Source organism: Oreochromis niloticus, linkage group LG5 (assembly GCF_001858045.2).
Source record: "Oreochromis niloticus isolate F11D_XX linkage group LG5, O_niloticus_UMD_NMBU, whole genome shotgun sequence".
Taxonomy (NCBI): Eukaryota; Metazoa; Chordata; class Actinopteri; order Cichliformes; family Cichlidae; genus Oreochromis; species Oreochromis niloticus.
This window is the reverse complement of record NC_031970.2, coordinates 38,756,619-38,784,565: the sequence shown is the minus strand read 5'-3', so window position 1 is coordinate 38,784,565 and position 27,947 is coordinate 38,756,619. Positions and strand designations below refer to the sequence as shown.

At 39.6% G+C, this 27,947-nt stretch overlaps 1 protein-coding gene across 4 annotated transcripts in view; it reads right to left on the bottom strand.

Moving 5' to 3' along the window:
• Nucleotides 1-27,947, bottom strand: part of epha8 (eph receptor A8) — a 144,245-nt gene that overhangs the window by 76,820 nt on the left and 39,478 nt on the right. For all 4 annotated transcript variants that reach the window (XM_005452257.4, XM_005452258.4, XM_005452259.4 and 1 more), the window contains exons 3-5: nt 7,531-7,584; nt 5,594-5,737; nt 4,637-4,786 (exon numbers count right to left, since the gene is read on the bottom strand). In XM_005452257.4, the coding sequence (XP_005452314.1) occupies nt 4,637-4,786; nt 5,594-5,737; nt 7,531-7,584 (348 nt within the window). The remainder of the gene's footprint in view (nt 1-4,636; nt 4,787-5,593; nt 5,738-7,530; nt 7,585-27,947) is intronic.

Genomic DNA, 27,947 nt, shown 5'->3' with positions numbered 1-27,947 from the left:
TTAACGTTAACTAGTAATGACTTCATGAACTTCTTCACAAATAAAATTTTTATCATTAGAGAAAAAATTACCAGTAATCATCCCACAGATGTAATATTATCTACAGCTACTTTTAGTACCATCGGTGTTAAGTTAGACTCTTTTTCTCCAATTGATCTTTCTGAGTTAACTTCAATAATTAATTCCTCCAAACCATCAACGTGTCTTTTAGACCCCATTCCTACAAAACTGCTCAAAGAAGTCCTGCCATTAATTAATTCTTCGATCTTAAGCATGATCAACCTATCTCTAATAATCGGCTATGTACCACATTACTCAAAAAGCCATCTCTAGACCCAGCTGTCTTAGCTAATTACAGGCCAATCTCCAACCTTCCTTTTATATCAAAAATCCTTGAAAGAGTAGTTGTCAAACAGCTAACAGATCATCTGCAGAGGAATGGCTTATTTGAAGAGTTTCAGTCAGGTTTGAGAGCTCATCACAGCACAGAAACAGCTTTAGTGAAGGTTACAAATGATCTTCTTATGGCCTCTGACAGTGGACTCATCTCTGTGCTTGTCCTGCTAGACCTTAGTGCTGCGTTTGATACTGTTGATCATAATATCCTATTAGAGCGATTAGAACATGCTGTAGGTATTACAGGTACTGCACTGCAGTGGTTTGTATCATATCTATCTAATAGACTCCAATTTGTTCAAGTAAATGGAGAGTCCTCTTCACACACTAAGGTCAATTATGGTGTTCCACAGGGTTCAGTGCTAGGACCAATTCTATTTACATTATACATGCTTCCCCTAGGCAGCATCATTAGAAGACATAGCATAAATTTTCACTGCTATGCAGATGACACGCAGCTCTATCTATCCATGAAGCCAGGTAACACACACCAATTAGTTAAACTGCAGGAATGTCTTAAAGACATAAAGACCTGGATGGCCGCTAACTTTCTGCTTCTTAATTCAGATAAAACTGAGGTTATTGTACTCGGCCCTGAAAATCTTAGAAATATGGTATCTAACCAGATTCTTACTCTGGGTGGCATTACCTTGGCCTCCAGTAACACTGTGAGGAACCTTGGAGTCATTTTTGACCAGGACATGTCCTTTAACGCACATATTAAACAAATATGTAAGACTGCTTTCTTCCATTTGCGCAACATCTCTAAAATTAGAAATATCCTGTCTCAGAGTGATGCTGAAAAACTAGTTCATGCCTTCATTACTTCCAGGCTGGACTCTGTAATTCTTTATTATCAGGATGTCCTAAAAACTCCCTGAAAAGTCTTCAGCTAATCCAAAATGCTGCAGCAAGAGTACTGACAGGGACTAGGAAGAGAGAACATATTTCTCCTGTTTTGGCTTCCCTTCATTGGCTTCCTGTTAAATCCAGAATTGAATTCAAAATCCTGCTCCTCACATACAAGGTCTTAAATAATCAGGCCCCATCTTATCTTAATGACCTTGTGGTACCATATCACCCTATTAGAGCACTTCGCTCTCGCTCTGCAGGCCTACTTGTTGTTCCTAGAGTATTTAAAAGTAGAATGGGAGGCAGAGCCTTCAGTTTTCAGGCCCCTCTTCTGTGGAACCAGCTTCCAGTTTGGATTCGGGAGACAGACACTATCTCTACTTTCAAGATTAGGCTTCAAACTTTCCTTTTTGCTAAAGCATATAGTTAGGGCTGGACCAGGTGACCCTGAATCCTCCCTTAGTTATGCTGCAACAGACGTAGGCTGCCGGGGATTCCCATGATGCATTGAGTTTTTCCTTTCCAGCCACTCACTATGTGTTAATAGACCTCTCTGCATCGAATCATATCTGTTATTAATTTCTGTCTCTCTTCCACAGCATGTCTTTCATCCTGTTTTCCTTCTTCACCCCAACCGGTCGCAGCAGATGGCCGCCCCTCCCTGAGCCTGGTTCTGCCGGAGGTTTCTTCCTGTTAAAAGGGAGTTTTTCCTTCCCACTGTCGCCAAAGTGCTTGCTCATAGGGGGTCATATGATATGATTGTTGGGGTTTTCTCTGTATTTATTATTGTGCGATCTATTGTACAATATAAAGCGCCGTGAGGCGACTTTTGTTGTGATTTGGCGCTATATAAATAAAATTGAATTGAATTGAATTGAATCTACCCTGTTGAACTTATTATGGGAAATAAATATTTTAATTAAAACAAGCTGCTAATTATTTCACATTTTACTTGTGAGCAACAGCACATTTAAATCTTACAAATATAGTTATTTGGCTTATATCGTGATATATATCGTTATCGCCTGCAATGAAAAAAACATATCGTGATATGAAAAAATCTTATATCGCCCAGCTCTAATTACATGGCATTCTTTTCCTATTTTATATGTTAGACTATCCCCTCTCTATCCCCTCTGTATTACTTCTCTAATTTTGGTAATTCCACGCATTGCCAGAAACCCAAAGAAAACACGCAATGGTAGCGTCAGTTACACAATGGACCTGGAGCCAGCACAACCGAGCCAGCAGTGTACGGGCAGGAATGCATTTCTTACTTGGAAATTCCGACACCACTTCATATTTAAAGAAGAAAGGGAAGGGCGAAATCTGACCGTGCAACCAAGCTGCTCTCAGCGTCAAAAGACTCCACCTCCAACCTAAAGAAAGGAAGTAAGTTCTTTTTTAAAAGCTAACATTAGCCTACTGCAACTACCTTGTTTTTAGTTGTTGGTAGCTATCTGGGTTATGTGCCACTTCAGTATCTTCGATGTATTATTGCTGTGTGATTTATTACTGTTACTGAAGGGTACTCACCACCGAGCTAACACTGTTAGCTGACGTTAGCTGAGGTTAGTTCTGTAGTGGAATACTGCTGGAAATGGATAGAACAATCACATTGTTTATCATAGAGAAAGTGAGATTTTTAGGTCCCAGCTATGCCACCTAATTGGCTGGCATAGCATTCGCTTATAACCAGCTGTTGTTGTTTAGCTGGCTCACTGTCAGGTGTCCAGAGACAGGAGGGTTGCATGTCTAATAAACTGAAAGAGCTATTGATTATAAGCCATACTACGTATGTGGCTGGTCTCTAGCTACAGACATAAAACATGGTGGATGGTGCCATGTTTGGCGATGGCGATGTCCATCTCAGCCACTGTATTAACAGTGGGAAACATGGCAGCCTCCACAAACCGGCACTTGCTCTTGATTATTTTTAATGGATTAATTCTACGTTTATGACAAAGCATCAGCTTAATTTTCATTTTTTTATTAAGCAACTTCAAAACTGACTTATTGTACCTTTAAAAGGGACATGTCTAAATGCTGGAAAACCATCACTGCTGCACAATCAGTAGCTTTGTTTGCACACCTAATTGATGAATTAAATAGGCATTTCACCATCAAACAAACTCATCAAGCTTCTGATGCATCAACACTGTTTGCTAATTAGTCAGCTAATTATGAGTTTTGCTGCTCTTTCCAGGTTATCAGGGGGCTGCTTCTGTAGCTTTTTCTTGTAAGAATTAAACATATGCTGTGCAATCATGAATCAGCATTTGTCATGTGGCAAAAATGATCATTTTCCTGTGAGCTACTCCTCCCCACTTAAACATAGATGCACATTATTTCTTTGGATTCATTTGTGAAAATCATAGATTCTCTACAATATATATCATTAAGTATAATTATTATAATGTAATTAATTTATTTTTAATGATCTAGTAATGATATTATTGGCCACAATATTTGTAAAAATAAAAATTAATGTCTACATGAAAAAAGAAACTGAATTTAAATACTCTAATTAAATATTTCTTTTAATCTTTTTCCTGTTGCAAGGTGATATAGTGAGATGACCTAAAACAAGGCAAAAATTCAGCTTTAAATTTCTAAATCTAAGATATAAAAAGACTACAGTTCCTGTTGTGGAACTAGTCAGACCTGATACACACTCCACTGTTGTGAATCCTAACCTCAGTTATGAAAATGAGATGTTTACAGCCAGATAGAAAAAAACATTTGGGCCTGTTATAAGCTTCACCGTCATACAAAATTTATAGCTAAAGCTCTTTCTGATAGCTAATTTTGAGGCTAAGTCAAATCACACTACTGGATCTCTCAGTGTTATGTGGTTTTAATATGGCCTTCTATGAAATTCAGACAAGCCACAAGTTTGCTTCAGTATTGCTGAGTAACATTCTGTTTGTATTAGTACTATTAGTACATTGTATTGCATTTATACAGTGGTTTCATGAAGCTTGCTAACCCAGCTTGCTAGCCTTAGCTGATAACTAAGTAAATGTCCTAATACTGATTGTTCTGCTTCCAAAAAGAGTGGCAACAGAGTTGTTAGGTATCAATAATAGTGTAGTACCACTATCCTATATCAAATTTGAAGCTGTTGTCAGTATCAAATCACATCTGAAAACACTGAGCCAAGTGCTGCTATTTGTTTTCTCTCACAGCTGTGCAGACTGGAGCTCAAAACAGTTTGAGTGACGTGACTGGAAGAGGCTCTCCCGTGGATGTGGATGCTTCCAACTTGTTTTGAACTTGTGTGGAGGTGTGCATGCTAACTTACAATCCAAAGTGAGATTTTGCTTTGAAAGCCTGGATTGACATTCACCTGTAGTATTACTGAGTTATTCAGTGTTGAAGCTCGTACCTCTGTGTTGAGTTTAAGTCGTCTGACTCCCAGGTCCACCCCTGTGAAGCTCTCGTCAGCAGCGATGGTGTCAATCTTAATGAACTGGTTCTCCCGTATGGCTGAGCCCACCGCTCTGTCAGACTCGTAGTAGTACAGGTTGAAAGTTTCCTGCAGAACAAATACGGTGTCATAAGTACTGCACGCTTGTTCATCATATTACAAAATCAGAGGTATGTTGGAACCATATCTCCATGCTTTGCAAAAGCCAAAATACTGATGTAAAGTTCACATAGTCTGTAATTTTCCCTCCCAAAGGTGGCATTTGGAAACAATTTCTAGAAATAATGTAGACTTTTCAGTTCCTCCAAAATTAGTTATTTTTCCTCCCAATGTAAGATGCTATCACCACCACAGGATTCAAAAATGTTGTTCTTATCTTGTTCTATTACCAGTCCAAAAGTCAAGTTAAGGATTTATGTACATAAACAAGTTTGTCAAGTCTTGCTAGCGTTGAGAATTTATTGTTGATAAATAACTAAGATTTAATTGGTAAAATTTGACTATCAGTGTTTAATTTACCAGCATCATTTTGAGTAAACTACACAATAATCCCATTGTTACCTTTGGTTAGTTTCCTAGCTATGGCAAAGCTTTCATAAGTCTATATTTAGGTCATTCAATGAAGTAACAACACAGCCTCAGAGCTGCAGCTGGTTCTCATTTTCTCAGGTTCTGGATGGTCATAATTAGTGTTGTGATGAAAAATGTTTTAATTTTAGCACATAAGACAGACCACCAGATGGCAAATGTTTGATACCATTACTCTGAGTTGACATAATACTCAGAATAATGAGCATACTCAATACAGTGAACACAAGTTACTCTGTGTGCATTTTCTTTGCCAGCTTTCATCAACAAATGTTGGACTTCACCCACCCACCCCCTTCCCCCCTTTCCTTCCAGTCTGTCTGTTACCTTGCAGGTGCCCAATACTCCAGGCATGCTGTTACAGTCTCTCAGGGTGAACTTGACCTCGATGTAGATCCTCCTGGCTCCTTCCCGAGGGATCCAGCCCGTCACCAGCCAATTGTTCTGGCTCGGGCTCATCACGTTACAGACCTAATTCAGAGGAAGATATGTTGTTATTTCACGGCTTCTATTATAAACACGTACATAGAAGTCATTTGCCTTAACACTAGTTTAAAATAAAAATAAATAAATAAATAAATAAATAAGAAAGCATGTTCCTAAAGTTGGTTATTGTCAGGGTTGATGCTACTACTCAGTATTTCTTTCACATTTTTTCAGGATTTTCTTATATTCTTACATAATTAGTATATAAGTAAGCAAATTGTTGAAATTTTTCATTTTAATAAGTAAACTCTAAAGTAAAGTGTTTATAAACTACACAAATGTGACACATATATTTGCATTTTGTTATTCTTTTCTCAATTTGAATTAATTTCATTAGCTGGGACCACGTCCGTCTGGCCCCATTATACCATTCAGGTAAGACTTTCAGAAAAAAGACTGTGATGTGAGTTGAATCCATCCATCCATCCATCTTCTTCCGCTTTATCTGGCCGGGTCGCGGGGGCAGCAGCCTAAGCAGAGAAGCCCAGACCTCCCTCTCCCCAGCCACCTCCTCCAGCTTATCCGGGGGAACACCAAGGCGTTCCCAGGCCAGCCGAGAGATATAATCTCTCCAGCGTGTCCTGGGTCTGCCCCGGGGCCTCCTCCCGGTGGGACATGCCCGGAACACCTCACCCAGGAGGCGCCCAGGAGGCATCCTTATCAGATGCCCGAACCACCTCAACTGGCTCCTTTCGATGTGGAGGAGCAGCGGCTCTACTCTGAGCCCCTCCCGGATGGCCGAACTTCTCACCCTATCTCTAAGGGAGAGGCCAGCCACCCTTCGGAGGAAGCTCATTTCTGCCGCTTGTATCCGCGATCTCGTTCTTTCGGTCACTACCCACAGCTCGTGGCCATAGGTGAGGGTAGGGACGTAGATCGACCGGTAAATTGAGAGCTTCGCTTTTACACTCAGCTCCCTCTTCACCATGACAGACCGGTGCAGCGTCCGTATCACTGCAGCCGCAGCACCAATCCGTCTGTCGATCTCCGGCTCCCTTCTCCCATCACTCGCGAACAAGACCCCGAGATACTTGAACTCCTCCACTTGGGGCGAGTGAGTTGAATGATGGAGAAAAACAAACAAACAAAAAACAAAAAATAGTCTCTATATTATTTAAAAATATTTTTTAACAACATCTAGAAGTCCAGGACCGGTCACTTAACACCAGACCGTTTGATGTAAAATATCTCAGCATCTACAGTTACGGCTGCAACAGTTTGGCTCAAAGTGACTGTTCCTGCAGTCATGATGAGATTGCTCAGATTTAGCCAATATAAAGAAGTCGACTCAGAAAAAAATAATTTTATCAATATCTTTGTTGAATAAATGATTCTATAAGCTGATTTCTCTTATTGTTCAAGTATAGTAGCTTTATCTGTGGGAACTGTTTTGTAGGACATGTCAGGACATGGAATATCAGTCCTACTGATATATTTTCCTAGGGTTTCATTGGGTGTTTTCATGAGTTAAAGACTCGTCAATGAATTAAGACAAATACATGTCAAAATTCCATCTGTCATTCAGGTGCAGACTGAAAACATTTTTCAACTTTGGTACATCAAGAGGAATTGTAATTTCTGCAGTATTAGTAGTACACCATCTATATAACCTAATAAAATAAAGAACTGATTTATGATTAATTAATTCACAGTTTGCGTTTTAAAATCTAACTTAATTTAGATGGAAAAATCCCAGTTTCCCCAGGATCAAGGTGAAGTTCTTATAACAGTTAATCCTAAAGCACTCAGCCCCACAGTACAATAAGAACATTACACACCTGGTATGTGTGGATAGGACTGAAGTACTCGTCCATCTCATTAATGGCATCCCACTGTGGAAAGAGAGAGCACGAGAGAGAGGCAAACATTCTCAGGTTAGTCAGACGTTCCTGCATTTCTCAGATTCATAGTTTCTATTTCCCACATGATCATGCATTCTTTCGTGATCATCATTAGTTTTGACATCAAATAAAACATGAGGCGACTGCCGTCACAGAGGCGGCAGTAAAGCAGCAGATGCGTCATGTACTGTATATGAATCTCAGAGAATGTGAAGAGCAAGGTCTCAGTTTCCAGATGATTGGTGATGATTTCAAACCTCATTATCTAGAGTGCATATGCCTGTGTTGGAGTGACAAATGTTTGCCAGTCAGAAAAAACCTGACCTTCACATTCTTTTTCTTCAAAAAGCTTTTTTTTTTTTTCGTTTTTAATCTGTTAAACTTAAAGAAGATCTTAAACATGCTGATTCATTCCACCTGATTGTGCTGGTGCACGATACACATATGCAATCACAAGATCTACATTTCAGCATTGTTGGAATTCACTTCACGGAATTTCGATGGGATGCATTTCCTTTAATGTAATGCACCTCATGTACATGTATGTGATCTGATTTACACTGTTTACTGAATACCATTGGTGGGTAATTATAGCATTACAGGAGGAATAGTAAGTGCAATGCTTTGGTATTTCCAAAAGTGTTTATGTGTGTTACACTTCCTTGCATCTACATCCAGCCTTAGATAGAAAGTCAATCACAGGAAGCTCCTTTCACTCCTTTCCTGTATGGAGGAGGCAGATATACAGTACCTGTCAGCTGAACTCCTAAACGTTTATCTACAGATACCCAGAAAGTGTTCAGATTTTATGAAGGACAATAAACAGGAATATTAAGTTCAGAATCATGTATTTAAATGCATCATTGGGCACTGTTCTGCATCTTTCCAAGAAGAGGCCTCAGCCTTACTAAACATACCGCTCAGACTATTTTTGTATTCACAAACACAACAAATGTAAACGAGGCATTTTAATTAGCATCCATTTGCATTTCATTTCACATGTAGATATTCCTGAAACTGTATAGCTGGTTGACACCACTAACTGTCAAATCCCGAATATTTAGCCAAATTAGTCATTGTGAGGGTCTGGAATCAGATTTCAGTGTAGGGTGAAAGTAGTGAAAGTCTAATTCACCTGATTTTATGATAATGATGAGTGTACAGGTAAAATACATTTTGCATACTTCATAAGCAGCTAAAGAGAACTGAGACACCCAAAACACATATATTCACCTCTGGACATCGATTCTGTAGCTAGCGACAAGTTCATAGTAAGGGTTAGATTCACATTTACCCCCAGTATGGAATTTTAAAATTTTGCCTTACCAAAAGGGAACTCTTATAAAAAGTAGAACTGTAAGACCAATGTAACATTTAGTTACATTTTTAAATTTTACAGGTGGCTGTAGCTCAGGAGGTAGAGCAGGTTATCTACTGACTGGAAGGTTGCTGGTTTGATCCCTGGCTCCTACAGTCTGCATGCCAAATATCCTTGGGCAAGGTACTAACCCCAAATAAGAGTATAAATGTGTATGAATGGTACTTAAGAAGTTTAAAGGACAGTGATTGGATGTATGTGGCATGTTGTATAGAGTACTCCAGGAGAGTAGAGAAGCCCTATATAAGAATCAGCCCTTTTACCATTTAGTCTCTGCATTTTAGCACGTATCTAAAATGCAACCTAACTCTGTTGGATGTTAAAAGCTGAATTTCCATGTGTAAACTTGTGTTTCCATGGGTGGAACATAGGCTTCCACTTTCACACCTGTAATGCATCAACTCATTGTGCTGTGTATTTAAGGGCCAACTGTGGCAGTCATTCTCTGCCAGTTCATTATGTCCACCCAGTATCTTTATCTGTCTCCTGTTTCCTTGCCTGAAGTCTGATCCATTTCCATTGGAAAATCAGCCTGAAGGAGTCGAGAGTTCACAGCCAGTCACAAGCCTTTGTCGCCCTCCCAGCCAAATACTCTCTGTGGATTCCTGGCACTCACCTGCCCACTGACTCACCATCGACACTCTGCTGCTCACCTTGGATCTTCCCAGAACCCTGTTCCAAGGACTGTTCTCCTGCTCTATCAAGTAAGACCGCAACTTGTCCACTCACTTTATTTTGGCAATTCTCTGAATGAGACCAACTTTATCTAATACTCTCTTTCTCCTTTTCTATACTGCCCCAGTACTCCCTACTGCCTGTCACTGAACTCTCTTCATTTATAAGTAAACATTATAAAACTCTCAATTGTAGTTACAGTCCGCTCTTTGGGTACAAAAAAATTCAAATCATGATAGAAAAAACAGTTTCAGTCTTTCTGTGACACAATGACTGATCTGGACATGACTATCTCACAGATCTAAAATAGCGTCCGACTGACATTTATGGTTCCAAGATGGTGAATACATGATGGTGAGTTCCACTGATGGCCCAGTTTCTTTATACATGTCAAAGATTATTGCATTATATGTGTAACTGTATTAATTGCATGAAATAAATGTTATCATATCATGGAAAAGTCATTTAAGATAAACACATGGGCTTATAGAAATGGGAAGTTCAATTTACATGTAAGCACCGATTACAATCTAGTCTAGACTGAGTAAACTGCTGTATAGAAGGACTTTATATATTCTTCCTACTTATATTTTTCTCTATGTGCAAATCCACTTGCTCATAAACATCGTACACGAAGATGAGAGAGGGTAAATATCCTCCTTCTCTGCTCTTCTAATAGAAGTAAAAGCATCCTCGGACTTTCATTGAGGAAGTGGGGATATTCTGTCAACTGGTTTATTCATGGTAACATGGAGACTCAGTTGTGAGATGTCAAAACTTCATGCAAATAACTTAACCAGAACTGTAGGGGAATGTGATTTTCAGAGCAGCTTTCTTCCTTTCTTCCTTTTTCTTTCATGCTTTTGTTGAAAAAAATATTTTTGCATGTTACAAAAAGCAAATAGACATCCTCATAAAGGGTGAATTGTTGGATCATTATGGAATGAAATGGATAATTTTATAAATGAGAAATCAGTTTAATTGTAACTTTTATGTGAGATCTGCCATTTAACACTAGCCAAACTGATAATTAACTATGTAAACTCCCCATGGCATAGATATCCATAATAACTACCATTGGAAAACACAAACAATATCAAAGACAGAAAACGATCTTCAAAACTATAGGAACAATTGGTGCCATATTGGTGTCTACTGCTGCCATACTGCTTTAACTGTATTTTAACATGAAAGTCTCTGGAACATTACTCAACGAATGAACACCACATTTGCAAAAGATATTTTGCAGCTTTTCTTGCCCCAAGACAGCTGGGACAGGCTCCAGCTCCCCCGCGACCCTGAAAAGGAAAAGTGGCAGAGAATGGATGGATGGATGTTGCAGCTCTTTCTAACATGTATGTCCAAAACCTCCCATATGTCTTTTTTTGTTTTTTAGGTTGAGATGTGGCCCCCAGTCTACCCTTGCTATGATGGCAGAATGGAGGAAACTCCTGTCCATTGCTGACTGCAGTGACCAGACCCTCTGAAGAGACAAGTGGACCCACTTTATCCCACCAAATGCACAATTACACATTATTACAGAGCCACTGTCATTATAACAGAACCAGGTCACTAGTGTTCGGTGATGGTGTGACTGCTAATGGTATGATAAATTTTGAAGTTACAGGGCTGTGCTCACTGCTCTTATTCAGACGAATGCTGAAAAATGCAATCCTGAATGGACAGGACTTCACAGTACAAATAGATAATAATCGAAAGCGTACTGCAAAAGCAACCCAAGAGTTTCTCAAGGCAAAGAGAATGGAGATTCTTCAATGGCCAAGTCGGTCACCTGATCTAAACCCAACGAGGCGTACTTTTTAGTTTACTGAAGAGAAAAGAGAAGGGAGAGAAAAACAAGCTGCAACCAAAGGTGGGTGTAGTTAAGGCCTGGCAAAGCATCTCAAGGGAGGATACACAGCATTTGGTGATCTCCATGGTTCAACACTTCAAGCAGTCATTACTCAAAACAATCCTTTAAGTTGTGATGTCAGTTTTTCCACTTTTGTGTCTCTGAAAATGTGACACTATGTGTGTAAAAATATCTGTATTTCCAAAGCAGTTAATGAAACACTATACAGTTTAAAATCCACTTGAGCTGTACAGAGGCAATAAAAAAACAAAACAACAACAAAATGTGATTGTCCATTTGCTTACCTTGACTATATGTTGCCCAACTGACACCCATATTTCCTGCACTACTTCCTGGGTAAAAATCATACCAGTTCACACTGTAATTGCAGAAGACACTTTGAGACAACTCAGCAGCTATTGCAAGCTTCTTTGTTTTGCTTGCAAAGATATACTTTTTAATCTTTGTGCCACATTAGCATCAACAGGAAGTATTTACTTGTCACTTGTTATCCTGACCCTAACCTGTGAAACCTTTTGCATACAATGTGACTATCAAAGAATCCTGAACTAAACTATGTGAGAAATATTTGTATAATTCCAGGAGCGAAAACTTTTTAAATCTTTATTTTGTTGCAAACTTTGAAAGTGTTTTATTACATAGTGATCACTTAGAATCACTTAGAAAATGCTTCTAAATAACTACTCAAACAAATGCCCAAAGGCATCTCATGAATGTACAACTATGCATCAAAACACTGATGGGTGGGTGCTGTGTACTGAAACGTAATGACTTCCTCCTTCACCAAGAGAATAGAAACTCTTCCCATGAGCTGTTGTGGGTATACATCAGAGGTAAAGTTGATACTTTTGAATCGTCATCACGATGTCCCAGAACTATACAGGACTGATCATTCCTGAGTATCACAAGCTTGAGTGAAGCCAATTTGTATGCATGTTTGAATTAAGTAATGCACGTGAGTTTAACCCCAGGGTTATCCATGATCCTCCTGGGCTGAGAATCCTTGTGCAAGTGGTGAAGTAATTGAAAGGGAAATCATTGACCCCAGGAAGCTTGGGGCCGACCCCCAGCTGAACTCAACCTCGGATAAGACGTCTGGGTTTTCCGTAGAAGCCCTTCAACTTCTTTCCTCATCCTGAACTCACCCTGTGCCCTCCCTCCTTTCCCCAGATTCCTCAACACAGCCCCCCCCCCCCCCCCCCCCAAAAAAAACCCCACTTAATTAAGATGTAGAAAACCTCAACCAACCTCACCCTTCCCTGCCATCCTCATCCTCTCATCTTTATCGCCTAAATTGAAACTCTCCTTGAACTTGTAAAGACCCCAGCTAATTAGTGGGGTGTATACCTCTCTATCTCCCTCATTATTCCTGTCTTGCCATCACTGTGCTCTCAACCTTTTTTGGGTTACACTTTTCTTGGGAAATCTTAGAGTTTAGCTCCTGGTAATTTTCTTCTAGCGTGAAAAATCACAGCAGCTGACGGCAGACTGTCAGGAGGTTGGGAGCGGTTCGGCAAGCAGGGAGGGAACAAGATTGAACCAGATTGCTTGTACTTTAGTTTTGAGAATAATGGAAATCTTTGCAGCTCTTCCTCAGCAAACAGACAGGGAAAAGAAGAAGTGAAAGATTCAGCAGGGCATGTTTATCTTTCTGAGAGCACGATAAGGGAGTTTTCTATCACCCCAACAACAGAAATGCAGTGCTTCACAGAGCGGCCAGCTGACAGGGTGGTGTAGGTGTGCATGGTATTGTGTGTGTCAGACAGAGTGAGAATGAGAGTGAAGTACAACAGAGACACAAAATGCAGCAGAGAACAAAATTAATTGGCTGTAAATCACACATCTGTTTCCTGCCTTTCAGATCGTCAGATCTCTCATCAGGAGAAAGCAAATGTGACAGACGGAGAGCAAAAAGCCACTCGCATTTTCTGAGGTTTTAGGTCAAAGTACTTCTGGACTGCAGCATGCATCAAAATGAAAAATGTGGCAAAATTCCTCTCCAATATAGTTTGCTTTATTTGATAAATCCAGACAACGTGCGCTGGAAATATTTAAAGTGTCATGCCATGGTTTGACTGGATTTTTTAAAACCACATCAAAATAAACATGAGCATCGATAACTGGGGTTAAAAAGCAAAACTGTTCAGGTTTGTTCAAGTGATAAAGATTAAAAAAACTATTTCTCTCATCTGCGGGAAGACAAATTTCCATTTTCTGAACCAAATTTTCAGTGTCCTGAACCCATTTACATGAATAAGTCACTCTTTAGAAAAGCCTTGAACAAGTTCCACCTGTTAAGACACTGAAATATTTAATGTTTTTATAGAACTTTAAACACATTCTCACTCATTCAAAACATTTTTTTTTTCCTTGAGTTTTATTCACTTGAGTCGCATAGCGGTAATCACACTTGGTGCCAATGATTCCATGAAAGCCAGGTTGGCACTGGCTGCAGGGGTCAGCTGAAGATCAATAATTGCAATTGTAAAAGGCTGAAGATGGGAAGGAAGATAAGAAAGAAAAAACCCAGTGACAGTTATTTCAGATGAAACTGAGCTACTGCAGTAGAACATGTTTTTATTCATGGGTTGACAGCCCATTACTTTAAGGTCTGTGAATTTTGTCTAATGGGTTAAAGCTTTGCCAAAAGAGTAGCCAATTCAATAAATTAGCTTGGTGGTGGTGACGATTTGATCCAGAGAATATAAGTTGGCGCTGCAACAAATCAGAAAAAGTGTAAGTTAACTGAGGAATGAATCTGCAAATGGGGGGAATCCACAGAGGTGCAGGGAGGACATGTGTGGGAGGAGGAAAATGGTGGAGTGGTCTAAAGTTTTTCATGAGTAGCGATTTGGACATTAATTTCATTTTTATGGCCAAAAAAAGAATTAAATACAAACAGCGTCCAGGACAGAAAGAACTGTGTTGTCTGCGTGTCGGACTGTAGCCTCAGGTTTATATTGTTAACTGGTAATTATGAGACAATGTGTTTGATATTATTTAATGGAGTAACAATAAAGGAATGTAACCACTAGTGCAAGTAATTACTTTTTCTGGTGAGTAATGTGTTGTATTATTTTTAAAAAGTAATGAGTAATGTGTAATCCATTACTTTTCTTGAGTAACTATACCAACATTGATAAACAAGTACAACAGTAAACAGAAGAAGCGATAAGCCAGAGTGCTTGATAAACCACACCAGTGCACCGACTGTCTGTACCTCAGTGCACCCATCTCCAAAACATGCCCTGAAAGGACAGATAACATGACTGATATATGACTTCTTCATTAGGAAAAATAACGAGCAAAGACAAAGTGATAAAAAAAAAAAATCCAGGCTGGTGATAACTTCTCCTTATTTATTGCTAATTGTGTTTCCAATCAGGATGTCATGGGGTCACGCAGTCAAACAGCTCAGCCTCTGCTAACTCTGCGGCAATTATTTCTTCTCTGATCCACATTCTTTGATTTATCTAATTCTTTACATTCCCTTTCTCTCTTTAATCTCAATTTCTTTTGTTTGTCTCCATCCATTTACTGTTTCCAAAGAAGCTGCCATCTGAGTGGCCGGGAGATCAGAGAGCTGTTGTTAAGCAGAATAAAAGCGTTTGTTAAAGCAGTCGTTTCTAAGCTGCATCTTGGGGGTCTATTCTCACAGAAGTTGGACGTCCTGTACCATGAAATCTATATCAGTCTATTCATAATGTGTGATATGAAAGAGAATGGATGCTGAAAAAGATAACAGAGAGAATCAAAGGCTGACTCACAGATATGTAGAGAGGAAAGGAGTTGAAAGGAGGGGTTATTGTGTGCTCATGGCTGTAGCATAAACACACATACTGTCGCAGGGAGTCTGCTGTGCTGATGAATAATACGTCCTGCTCAGTTTCCACATCTCATACAAGTTTCCAACCAAGTATGCTCCAGGCTTCAGACCACACAAGCAAAAAAAGTGTTGTTGAACTGATCGACTTTTTAATGAAAAATAAAAATAAGACTGAGGCAAAAATGACACAAGTTCTGTTTCTCACTGTAACCTATCAGTATGTCCCCTCTTTTTGTCCTCATTTGTATTTTCCTCCAAGCACCCATGCTTATTTACATAGATCTCCATCCATGTGGTTACAATGAAATAAGCTCAGATGTCCTGTTCACCCTTAATTTCCATTTGTAGTTTTGACTAAACCTGTAAAATCTGCAAAAACATAATCGAAATAAACAGTAATAGCAAATCATGAACACCTTGATTGACACTAATGTGGCAGCTGTTACAATGAACTGAATGAATTTTTAATGTAGGTGGGTGGCTGAACTGGATTTTTCCCCATTATATGAAACAGACAAATCAGTTAAAAAGCAGAATATCTAATGGAACTTTATTAACTAGGAAATTGCTGCAGTCCCCCTTAGTTTGCATGAATATCTACAAACTCTCCCACTCTCCCTGTTTTTGCACATGTTGAGGAGCGTGTCAGGATACATTTCACTGTGTGTTATACTTGTATAACTATGCATGTGACAAATAAAGAACCTTGAACCTTGAACCTGAATCTTGAATTCACTCACCAAGCTGTAGTGCAATGTGAATCATAAACACAGAGTATCTGCCTTCAGAGTAAAAGTTGTGGCTTCATTTTTTACACTGGTCTCCATTTCAAATTTGTGTTGCACTTTTTGCAGTTGGAAGGGAGAGGAATGAACGTCTGCAGCAGCAAGACAGAACGTGTGTGAATGAGAGAGAGAGAGACAGGTGTAACAGTGAAGCTGCAAGGAGCAGAGCTAATAAAGGCTGATGAGTTCAAATGTGCACAAGAGAAGTGAAGAAGAGAGTGCAGAGGGGTGGAGAGGGAGGAGTTTCAGGGGGGATTTGTGACAGCATGGACAAGTTTGGAAATGAGTACATCAGAGGAACAGCACAGGTTTGGAGACAAAGTTAAAGAAGCAAAGCCAAGATGGTTTGGACATGTGCAGAGATGAGATTGTGGATATTATTGGACAAAGGATGTTGAATGTTGCAGGAAAAGAGAAAGACAAAGGAATTTTTTCTGAAAAATGTCATGGGTGTCATGACAGACGACATGCAAGCACCCTCCTCTGGTGGGACAGAGGAGGGTGCTTGGAAGGCAGATGACCCGCTAGGGTAACACCTAAAGGGAGCAGGTGTAACGAGATGAAGAGAAAGAGTTGACTTTTCACATTTTCAGTATGACTTGGAGAGTAGTTGGAAAGTGTTTACAGGCAAGTTGGTGTTTTACATCCAACCTTTTGGCAGCCGCTGTAATCAGCTCTTTTGGCAGCACCATACAGTTTTGGTCAGAAGGTTACATTCAATTTGGGGCTTTAATCATTTCTTGAAACTGTTCTTTTCCCCCGGGGGACTGATTGTACAGCATACATCTTAAATCACTTTAGAAAACAAGAATCGGGTGCACACGTTTTCATTTATTTTGGATTTTCTCTAATCCACACAGGGTCAAAAGTATAGATTCATAAATTATAGATTCATAAATCTGTTTAGTAATGAGGGAACATTTGGGCATTAAGAAAGGAGCCAGTAGCAACAAATATAATGTGTACAATTAGCAGTATGAGCTGTGTAACTAATGAAGATCCTGTGATGCAACCGCTGGAAATAGTGAGCAGCTCTGTGCACTCTGGCAGTTGTGCCTGTGGGCCATGACTGTTCAGAGGTGTCATATATATGTCTGCGTGACAGTTATTAATTGTGTTCAATATTTAGACAAGGTGTTGATTTAGCTTGTTCCATTTTTACTGCAAAAGTTGGATAATGGAACAATATGTTGCTTTGTTGTACTAAACTGGATTGCACATCTTTACTAAAGATGTGCATGTCTACTAAAATTCACAGATTATTATCATTCCCTGTGTAAAATACTAACACACTATCTGTCAGACTTCTGCACTTAATGGCCAGACTATACTAATAATATTTTACCCCACTCCACAAACTGCATTAAAGCAGACACACTACACAAGTTTTCAGAAGAGAGATGAAAAAAAAAAGACAAAGGAGACACAGCTGATGAATGGTGTCTTCCTTGAGAGATCTAATTTCAGATTAGTATATTTGATGGAGCTGTGGGCAGCCAAAGAATGGCAGAGGGAGGGGAAACAAAAAGAGACAGTGAAGACTAAGAATAAGTGGAGTCTGACGGCTGGCTAATACTGTGTGTGTATGTGCTTTTGGTTGCGTGTGCGGGAGTGTGTATGTGTATGTGGAAGCTCATTGGTGGCATTTCCAGGCTTAATGCTGGGCTCTATGTGAAGTAACAGGTCTGAATATTAACTCAGTGGAAATATCAGGTTCTGCCCAACACCTTTCTGCTTCTCATACTATCGGCCACACAACCATAACAGACTTAATAACTCCTGTGTGCGCATCTGTGTGTGTGTGTGTGGGTGTGTGTGTCTGTGGGCTCTTTGACAGCAATAACCTTTCTGGAATAGGAGTGTTAATTGCACTGGTCTGGGATCAGTAGGGGAAATGGTCTAATTGGTATCTATTCTGAGATGCAATTTTTACCGGATTGTTTGCGCAGCTGTGTGCAAAAACATTCAAACAAACTGGAATTTTTTTACACAATCGTTTTTCCAAAGAATGTATAAAAAAAGTATCTACAGTGGCAGCGTCCATGACAGAGTCTCAGTTCACTGCAGCCAGCAGGAGTACAGTTCAATCTTTGATGATTTCTGTTTCGTAAAGTGCTTTTACATATTTCTCACACCTAAATGTTTCAGATCAGACAAATTTTAGTATTAGTCAAAAATTCAGTTCAGTTTTATTTGCCACATCCAGGCCTAGTTACTGCCAGACCTGTTGAATTAAAAAATCTCTTAAATGGAACCTGTCTGTGTAATTAGGTTGACCCTTCAGCCCACAAGTGCATCAGCCCTCTGGGCAAATGCCGGGAATGCCAGATTGCCAGACCACACATGCCTGGAGATCTGGATTTGTCTGAGCATACATTTTCATGTTTCTCATCCTTCCAAACTCATTTATTGTTTGTTCCATACAAAGAAGAAATAAACGTTAATAAAGCAAAATTAATCTTCAAGCCAGCTGACCAGGAGCAAAACACTGTCTGAGAATAATGTTTTGGCAAACAGCGCCTGGGTAATAAGGGGAACTTATGGGCTAGACAGGCCTCCAATAAGTGGATAAATACATTAGATTTTGGAATGAGCAACTATTATTTTTTGTTAGTATTAAAATTATTATCATTTTCTCAAGAACCCCTTTTTTAAAAGCTAATGAACTGAAAAAGAATACCACAATGAACAAATCCTTAAATAAAACAGAGCAGTTATATTAGCTCATTTTCATTCTTTCTATGCTAATGAGGGAAGAGTCCAATATGTGTTTGTGAGAAGAATATTTTATATGTTCTGTTTTCCAGGTCAGAGGGTAACCCTAACCCTAAGCCTTAGTCTAAGCCTACATTTTACAGAAAGACTAAAGAGAATATTTTTTTTTTGAATAGTTTTTGTTGTGTATCAGTTAGAATTATTATTTAATGCCAAAATGTGAGAGAAAATCAAACAGGGTTAGGGATAGGGTTATGGTTCTGGTCAGTCACAAGTCACAAGCGAAAACTGAGATAATACAGTACAGAAAATCCATATTTGTGTAGCTTGTCAGAGAGTGAGTTTCACTAAGAGCAGTCAAGATGATTTCCTCTAACAGTTACCATTTTTTAAAGCTATCAAAAATGCCTCATACATGTTCACAAACTGCTGAAGGACTTGAAAAACCATTGCAACATACATGACCGGTCAAAAGCTTTAGAACACCCCAAATTTTCCATTTTTTCACTGAAAATTATGCAGTTTAATGCCTGATTGCACTCTGAAATTAAAGCAGAGTACAAATAAGTAATTGGAGTTAAAAAAGAAATCATGAAATCAAATTAATGACCAAAATGTATTTTAAACGTCTGACTCATCAAAGGTAATCTGACTGGCTTGAACTTATATTTGGGTCATTAACTTGCTGTAGGATGAACCCCTGACCAACTAGGCACACATACCAGAGGGTACTGCATGGTGCTGCAAAACGCTGTGGTAGCCGTTTTGGTTCAGAGTGCCTCTCACTCCGCACAAGTCACCGACCCTGGATCCAGCAAAACAACCCCAGACCATCACACTGATGCCACACACTGTGGAACCATCCTTTTGCCTACTCGACGCCTTACAAAGATCCTGTGTGATGAACCGAAGATTTCAAATTTTGATTCATCAGCCCATAATACCATCTTCCAGTCTTCAGTAGTCCAATCGCAGTGTTTCATGGCCCAGGCAAGTCTTTTTGTCTTATTCTGACATCTTAGCAATGGCCCTCCTGCTCCAACTCGTCCTGTCAAACCTGCAGCTCAAAGTTTTCTCTTCACAGTTGAAACTGAGACTTGCTACTATGACCACTATTAAGCTGTGCTTGAAGCTGTTGTCCTGTGAGCCGCCTGACATGCAACCTCTCAACTCTCAGGAACCTGTCCTCTGATTCAGCTGTGGTTTTTGGGTCTGCAGACCTTTTCCTGTCAGAGTTTGTTTCTGAGGGCCTTTTGATGGTGAAGGAAACTGTGCTCACTGACACCTTGACTTTCTTTGCAATTTCTCTGTAGGAAAAACCTACATTTTTATGATGGTCTGTGTCTCTTTCATTGTTAATTGCCTTTTTCTCACCATTTTTGTAACAACACACTACCTTCTGCAGTACAGTACTGTTGAACTGATGCTCATGTATGGTACCACAGTGTGTTCCAACACTGCTTTTATGCAGACAGAGGGGGATGTAAATAATCCAGAAAATTTGGAACACCTGTAGGAATTAGTAGCTTTCAAGGTTTGATCAACCTCTATTGCTGCAGAACAGCTTTAAATTTTTAACCCAGTTTGTGTTTCCTGAAAAAGGTATTTTTGTATAATTCTGAAATGTACATTATTTTTCAGTAACCTTACCTTTTTTTAACCTCTGTCAGTTCACCCCTTACATTTGTACCATTTCATGCTTTTCATTGGACTTGAAAGACTCGAATTGCAATAAATAACTGGAAAAATTGGGGTCTTATAAAAATATTGACTGTTAGTCTATATGACTCCAAAAGGTATTTCCTGAATACATTACACAACAAAACTCATCTTCCACCAGGTTCACTGGCACTCCATTTAAGGCCAGCCTTAGGGGTATGGGCAGGCTTTGGGTTAGGTTAACATGCATCTAATTTCATAGAAAAGGACACCCAAATGGAAAAACCTTTCATTTAGGGTAAGGTAAAAATGAATGTTTGAGACTTCATTAAGAAGGTGCCAGCTTCTACTTTCTAAAAACTATGGCTGAAAGAAAACCCAACTTCTTTTTTTAAGTTATTTTAATACATTAAATGGGTTTAGGTATGCTAGCAAAGTGTTTTCTGTCTAGAAAACACGAACTAAATGTAGAAGCAAAAAGAAAGAAAAAATTAAGTTTCCGCTGGTGTAACAGTCTACAGGCATCTTAAGACAATAAAAAGCTTCAGAGGGAGAATGCTTTGACTCAAGAGCATCTCAGATCATTTCACTCTGAACAAATTATCCCTGCTGCACCTGTTAAAGCCAGCAACACAATGTTGGCATCCTGGGGAGCCTGAGGTACTCAAACACCTGGGCATTCAAACCACGAGAGGGTCTTCACCAGTGGTCCGGCACCTGTGGAACATCATTGCCTTCAGCTGACATCTTTATTAAGAGAAATATTTCCAAAGAGCTGCTGCAGAGGTGAGTTAGCTCCACCACCATCCAGCAGCAGTTTTGCTGAATTGTAGGATGCTACTGTCTCGTGGGAGGTTGTCGAGCCAATTACACTGTAGCGGATGGTCATCGAGAGGGTAGCAGAGATAGTTCAAAGACAAGCTAAAGGTGTCTTAAGGAAGTATGTAATCAGGCCTGGAGTGCTGCTGATAGCAGCAGAAAGCACCCAGAGGGTTAGTTTTTTCATTGAGAAAAGCAATTCTAAACTAATTTAAGTGTAATATCATCAATTAAGTCATAACACAGTACAGTGAAATACATTTTTTATGAGAAACCTTTCCCTGTTTCAATATAAATAAGCAGGAGCTTAATAACTTGAATTACCAATTGATTTACTTATTATTATGATTAAAATGTGGTTAAATGAGTTACAATCATTAAAGGTTTAATTAGCATTTTAAGAACAGGTTTTCCCTTTTAGTCGACTTTTTGATCAAATGAATGGGAATAAAACATAAAGCTATGTCAGTGACACTGCTGCATATGTATGGTAGTGTTTCTTTTTTATTGCATTGGAACCAACTCTTATACAACTTTCCTCTTTTGCCCTCAAAACTTTAAATTGCATCTTGTCCTGCTTAAGAAGCTTCAATTAGACTCTGGTGAAAAAACAGTTAGTGTTATTGGTTAGTGTTCATTTGAACTTTTCTCTCCATTTTAACGTTAACCACTTCAGCTTCATGAAAACATCTGGAGCAGCTGTAAACTCACAAGAGAAGGCAAGAGCACTGATAGTTGGATTACACGTTCACACTACACTTTCAGTCTGCTAGCATTCCCTGCTACTTAAACAGAGAAATGCAATGAAAAAGGTAATGCTATAGTACATTTGGTGTGTATACATGAAGATTCGTAAAGGGTGTGACCTGGCAGAGGGGATGTCTCTGGCTCCTCTAAATTATTTGGTCGCAGCAGATGGCCGCCCCTCCCTGAGCCTGGAGGTTTCTTCCTGTTATAAGGGAGTTTTTCCTTCCCACTGTCGCCCCCTATGAGTGCTTGCTCATAGAGGGTCATATGACTGTTGGGTTTTTCTCGAAATGTATTATTGTAGGGTCTATCTAACAATATAAAGAGCTTTGAGGTGACTGTTGTTGTGATTTGGCGCTTTATAAATAAAACTGAATTGATTTGAATGACTGAGAACCTTCACAGACATTGTTAGCACTTGTACTTCTGTGACAGTACAGATGACACTGTATGAGGATGGAGAGGAGGGCATGATCCAGATTCTGTTCTGTTTAAAACATTTTATTATACCACATTATAGTACCACCAAGTACCAACATTTAAACATGAAAAGCACTGATAGGTAAATAAAAGATAAATTAAAAGGATTCAGTGCAACAGATCGTCGGATTTTAAAGAAACCTCGGAAAAAATAGAAATATCCCTACTGAGTGTCAAACACATGTTGACCATCTAAATCAAAATTCCTCAGCAGGTTCAGAGAAGGGTTTCTTCATTCCTTTTCTTCTAGATTTGCAGACATGTGGCTAAGAAAGCAAAAGAGGGCATCTCCTTCTACTGTAAAAGAAGGGTGAGCATCATCTACCTCTGTGAGGTCATCTTCTTTTGACGGTTGTATTTTGTAACAAGAGTAAACCTCCTCCAAGGCAGCTCAGTCTCTGGGCAGTATTTATTTCTGAGGGAATAGCATTGTATTTTCCATATGATTTCTATACATCATTATTATGACTTTGACCTTCTACCAAAGTAGAGATCAGAGGTCAAATGCAAAATGATATTTTAAATCTTTACACAGTGCTTTCTATGTGTTGAGAATACACACCACACTTGTAAGAGTCATACTTTCTAAGTTGTAGGGCTTTTATCAGTTTTTGACCAATAAATTGTCTAGCTGACTTTGAAGTACTTGATAGATGTAACCCAAATTTTAATGGATTGTTAAAAATTTTTTAACAGAATTAATTCAAAACTTAATGACATGCAAATATTACCAAGAAAATAATCCCTTTGGCGGAGGTAATTATCCATCCATTCATTGTGCTCATCCATATTTCATAATAAATACTAAAGTTAGGTGTCAACCCTGGAATAATGGCACTAAGTGAAATAGAGGTAGCATGTTGCATCTGCCATGTTACAAAGCATTTCATCTGTTGCACCATTGCGTGTCATTGGATCACCACGGTCGCAAGAGGAAACCATGAGGCTGAGAATAATGTGCATATTCATTTTATTTTATATGATATAAATATTCTTGTAAATGCACTGTTAGATTGTTTAAGGGTTTGTAGCTTTTTATTTTATAACACCTCTGACCCATTTGGGCCTTTAAAGACCTCTAGTGGTCTTTCAAGTCACTCGTATGTACTACAGCAATGCATGCATGTTTATCGGTTCCTACAGGCTTTCTTCTTGTGCTGGAGAGCACCTACTCTGGTGTAGGAGCTAGAGCAGCCTCATAAAACACAGGGTGTTGACTTTTGAACTGTAAACGGTAGGAAGGATTTCCTCCAGAAGTTATAACTATGGAAAGTTGAAAAGTGCCTACTGGGTACTTTTTTCCAACTACCACAACAATTATATAGCCAGCTACAGTGAGTCTGCTCTATGCCAGGGTTTGAATATTGAGTCCTAGAAACAGAAACTGTTTCTCTGAAACAGAAATGTATAGTTGGTGGTAAACTGCCCAGCTGTTCTACTCAGCCACATGTCACCAAGTGGAAGTTGCTGTGAAAAACAAATATGTAAATGTCAATGTGTGTGTGTGTGGTGTGTGTGTGTGTGTGTGTGTGTGTGTGTGTGTGTGTGTGTGTGCGTGTGTGGTGCATGCGCGTGAAGAAAACAAAAACAAGGAAAAGGAGAAATAATAAGTAATGGCAACAGAGTGTTGGTTTTTGACACTTCAGCTCATCACTTGCTCATACACATCATGGCTTTCCTGGCTGAAGTTAATCACACTCGCTCTCTGCCTCGGTCTCAGACACACACACACACACACCTACACACAGACACTGTACTGTCAGCTGTATCGATTGTGGGGTGGCCGGCGGATGAACCTGTCATGGCCAACATAGACCGGACTGGAGGATAATGAAGTCTTCCTGCCCTATTTGACAAGCTCCAAGAGAGTGTGTTAGAGACTGAACGAATGTCTGTATGTGTGTGTGTGTGCGTGTGTGTGTGTTTGTGTGTGTCTGTGCGTGTGTGTGTGTGTTTGAGGGAGAGAGAAGGCAAAACAGAGAAAGATGCTCCTGGGACAGCCCACGGGCGTCCTAACATTGCCTGAATAAATTGGATGGAAAGAAGCCCCTTGAGTTGAAGACGTGATCTGTCATGATGTCATCTAAACGAGACATGCAATGGGAGCGGTCAGGGTGCTAATAAAGACGTAACCCCTCAACACACACGTGCGTGCGCATACGCATCACCACATATGCACGCACACACTCACGGACACATCGATTGAAGAGTAAGTGCGAGCTGACATTCCCCAGCTATTTTGCTGGGAACATTTTAATCCGGCTGTAACAGTGCTAAAATATTCTATCTACCTCTTGCAGTCTCTCTCCATCATTTCCCTCCATCTCTCCATGCTTCTATAAGAAAAACTTTAGTCTTGTTAACTAATTTACTGCCTTACTTATATAATAAGGTTATTTAATATTTGTTATGAAAAATCCTATCTCCATTAAATGACTGTAAACAACTTAGTGTCAGTTAAGCTAATTTGTAAGAACAATCTGTCTTATACACCAACCCTTTGCAAGATCTCTACCTGAGCTAAACAGTGAACAGAGATGCCATAAAACTCACAAGATCCAAGAGCTCTGCTGTCAGACAGTGGAGGATACCCCCAGAGGTCCTGTGTCAATACCCCAGAGGCTGTTTAGCTCCACAAAGGAAACACAATCATTGGCAGGTGGTTTTAATTTTGTGTCTGAATGGTTTGTTTATACAATTTTATTTTTATTTTCGTTTTTAAAGTTGTTCCAGGAGACACAATTTGATGTTCGTGTTCAAACAGATTCCAAGGCAAACCTTAAAGTAACTACTGTTTATTTTTTATTAGTATTTATCTGTAGGTTTATTTATCTGAAGGTCACCCACCATGCAACCACCAGAAAAGAATTACAACGGTCACCTTCAGCCACCAACCACTGCTGCTTGTTATGTACATATACATGTAGGTTTCTGTTTGAACTTTACCTCCCTTCCTAACATCTGATTTAATTAAACCAAATTCAATCCAATTTGATTTACACACAGCACCAATTCAGCAGCAGTGGCCTGAAGCTTACATCTTAAACTGAAGACCCTACATTAATAAAGAGAAAACTCCAACAATCACACGGCCGCCTGTGAGCGAGCACTTGGCAAAAGTGGGGAGGAAAAACTCCCTTTTAACAGGAAGAAACCTCTGGCAGAGGTCTTCCTACATTCAGTTTTATCTTCCAATAAAAAGATGCATACTCTATCAGGTTAACATCAGGTGACTTAATGGAAAATGACGAATAGCACATGTTTTTGCAGTGAGAAACTCTTGGGTTGCTTTTGGAGCATGCTGTGGGTCGTTATCCATTTGTAATGTAAAACACTGTTTGATCAGTTTTTCCAGCACTTGGCTAAAGCAGAGCGCCAGGAGGAAGGGTTAGAAAGAGAGGACCCAAAGGCCCATTTCAGACAGAGCTTGAGATGCCCCCTTTTAAATCTGGAAACAGAGGTTGACGGGCAATTTGAGCTGATGAAGAATTTCAGTGAAGATAGTATGAAAAAATATTTCATATGTCAACAGTTATACCATTTAAGCAGATATCATGCATCATTTGTACATAATTTAAGGCACCAAATCAAAGGGAATGAATCTGACTGTTGGCACTGCATATGGCAAATGTCAGCATCCAATCTCTAGCCCTCTGCCTAAAAATTACTCCACATTCAGAAAACCGCACAATGGCAGCTTTAATCCATCTTCCTCTGGCATGGACTTGACACTTATTCCTCCTGTGCTCCCTGTGGGCAACCTCTCTATTTCTCCCTCTCACCTTTGCCTTTTTCACTCACTCCTAGTGACACGTGTGTCCCTTCCTGAACAACACTTCAAGATAAAAATAACATAATTGAGCCAGCAGACTATCAGCAGATCCATGCTTAATGTATTTGTTATGTCACAGTACATTCACACAATACTGCTGAATCCAAACTTCTCACCCACTTTGTGAGTCAAACACAGTGCGACTGTTCATGTAGGAGTCACGCTCTGTGCAGTAACAACAGCTTTTTGTGACACAGTCCTTCTGCTGCACTTGTATTTTCTCTAAACTAAGAACATCAGAAAGCTGCTGTGCCCAGAACCGGATGCTGCTGGCATGGCACATCCATAACATTGTAAACTGTCAGGATGGCAAAAAATGACCTTATCCTGTATGCATGCTGCATGTGTGTGCGTGAGAATGTGTGTATGGAAGTGTGACAGAGAGACAGGGAGAGTTAGAAAGTGTCAATATATACTTATCAAAGAGCCCACGAGGTCTCACTAATGTTTTCCTCTCTTACACTGTGTCTCAGTTAAAAGTCAACCCAGACTATGAATACACATATTACTGTTACCGTAACATTATCATCATCAGATATTAAAGCAGAAGGTTTGGATATCTTAGTTTGTATTAAATTTGAAGGAGTGCAGGCTCTGGTTTAGCTCACTGGGAAGAGCAGGCGACCACATGCTGCTTGGCGCAGAGCGGCCGGCCCGGGTTCTGGCGACCGGCCCTTTGCCGCATGTCTTCCCCCTGTCTCTCCCTCTGCTTTCCTGTCACTCCTCACTGCACTATACAACAAAGCTGAGAAAGCCAAAAGTAAAATATCAAAAAAATAAATACATTTGAAAGAGTGCTTTACACAGAGAAGGCTGCCATGACATCTGATGTCAATTTAACCCTCAACCAAACACAACTGAGGAAGAAAATATACCAGACATAAGTTTGTTCTCAGCGTTTGTTGTCCTTTGCGAAATTCCATACGTCTTTGTGGCAGTCGTCACATAACTACAACCACACCAAAGAGGAGTGACAGTTACAAACAAATGTTAAGAACGAAGTGCTGCACAACATCAGCAACAGCGTCGCCAAGAAGCACAGTAATGCACAAATGAAGCACATCTGTTGTCATCGCGATTTTATCAACATATTATATATTAAAGGGTCATTGAAGGTTTGAAAAGTTAGTACTGTACCTCTACCCTGATGTTAGTAACTTCACAGAGACTTCCTTGTCCTCACACACAAGGTCTTGTGCTTCTCATGATGCACTAAGAATTTCTTCTTCATTCGCCTCTTTTCACTCTGTGTGCTTATTCACCTCTCTGCATTTAATCATTAATTATTATTAATCTCTGGCTCTTTTCCACAGGATGTCTTTTGTTGTGTCTTCCTCTGCAGCAGTTGGCTGCAGCTCCCTGATCCTGGTTCTGCCGGAGGTTTCTTCCTGTTAAAAGACAGTTTTTCCTTCCCACTCCTGCCAAATGCTAACTTTTTCTAGCCACAAACATAGCCCATATTTACCAGCTCATGGTGGCAACAATCAGTTCAGAAAACTACAACACTAAGCAAAACATTTATGGTTTATGACACTACAATGCTCAGTCAGTCAGTTGATGTAAAC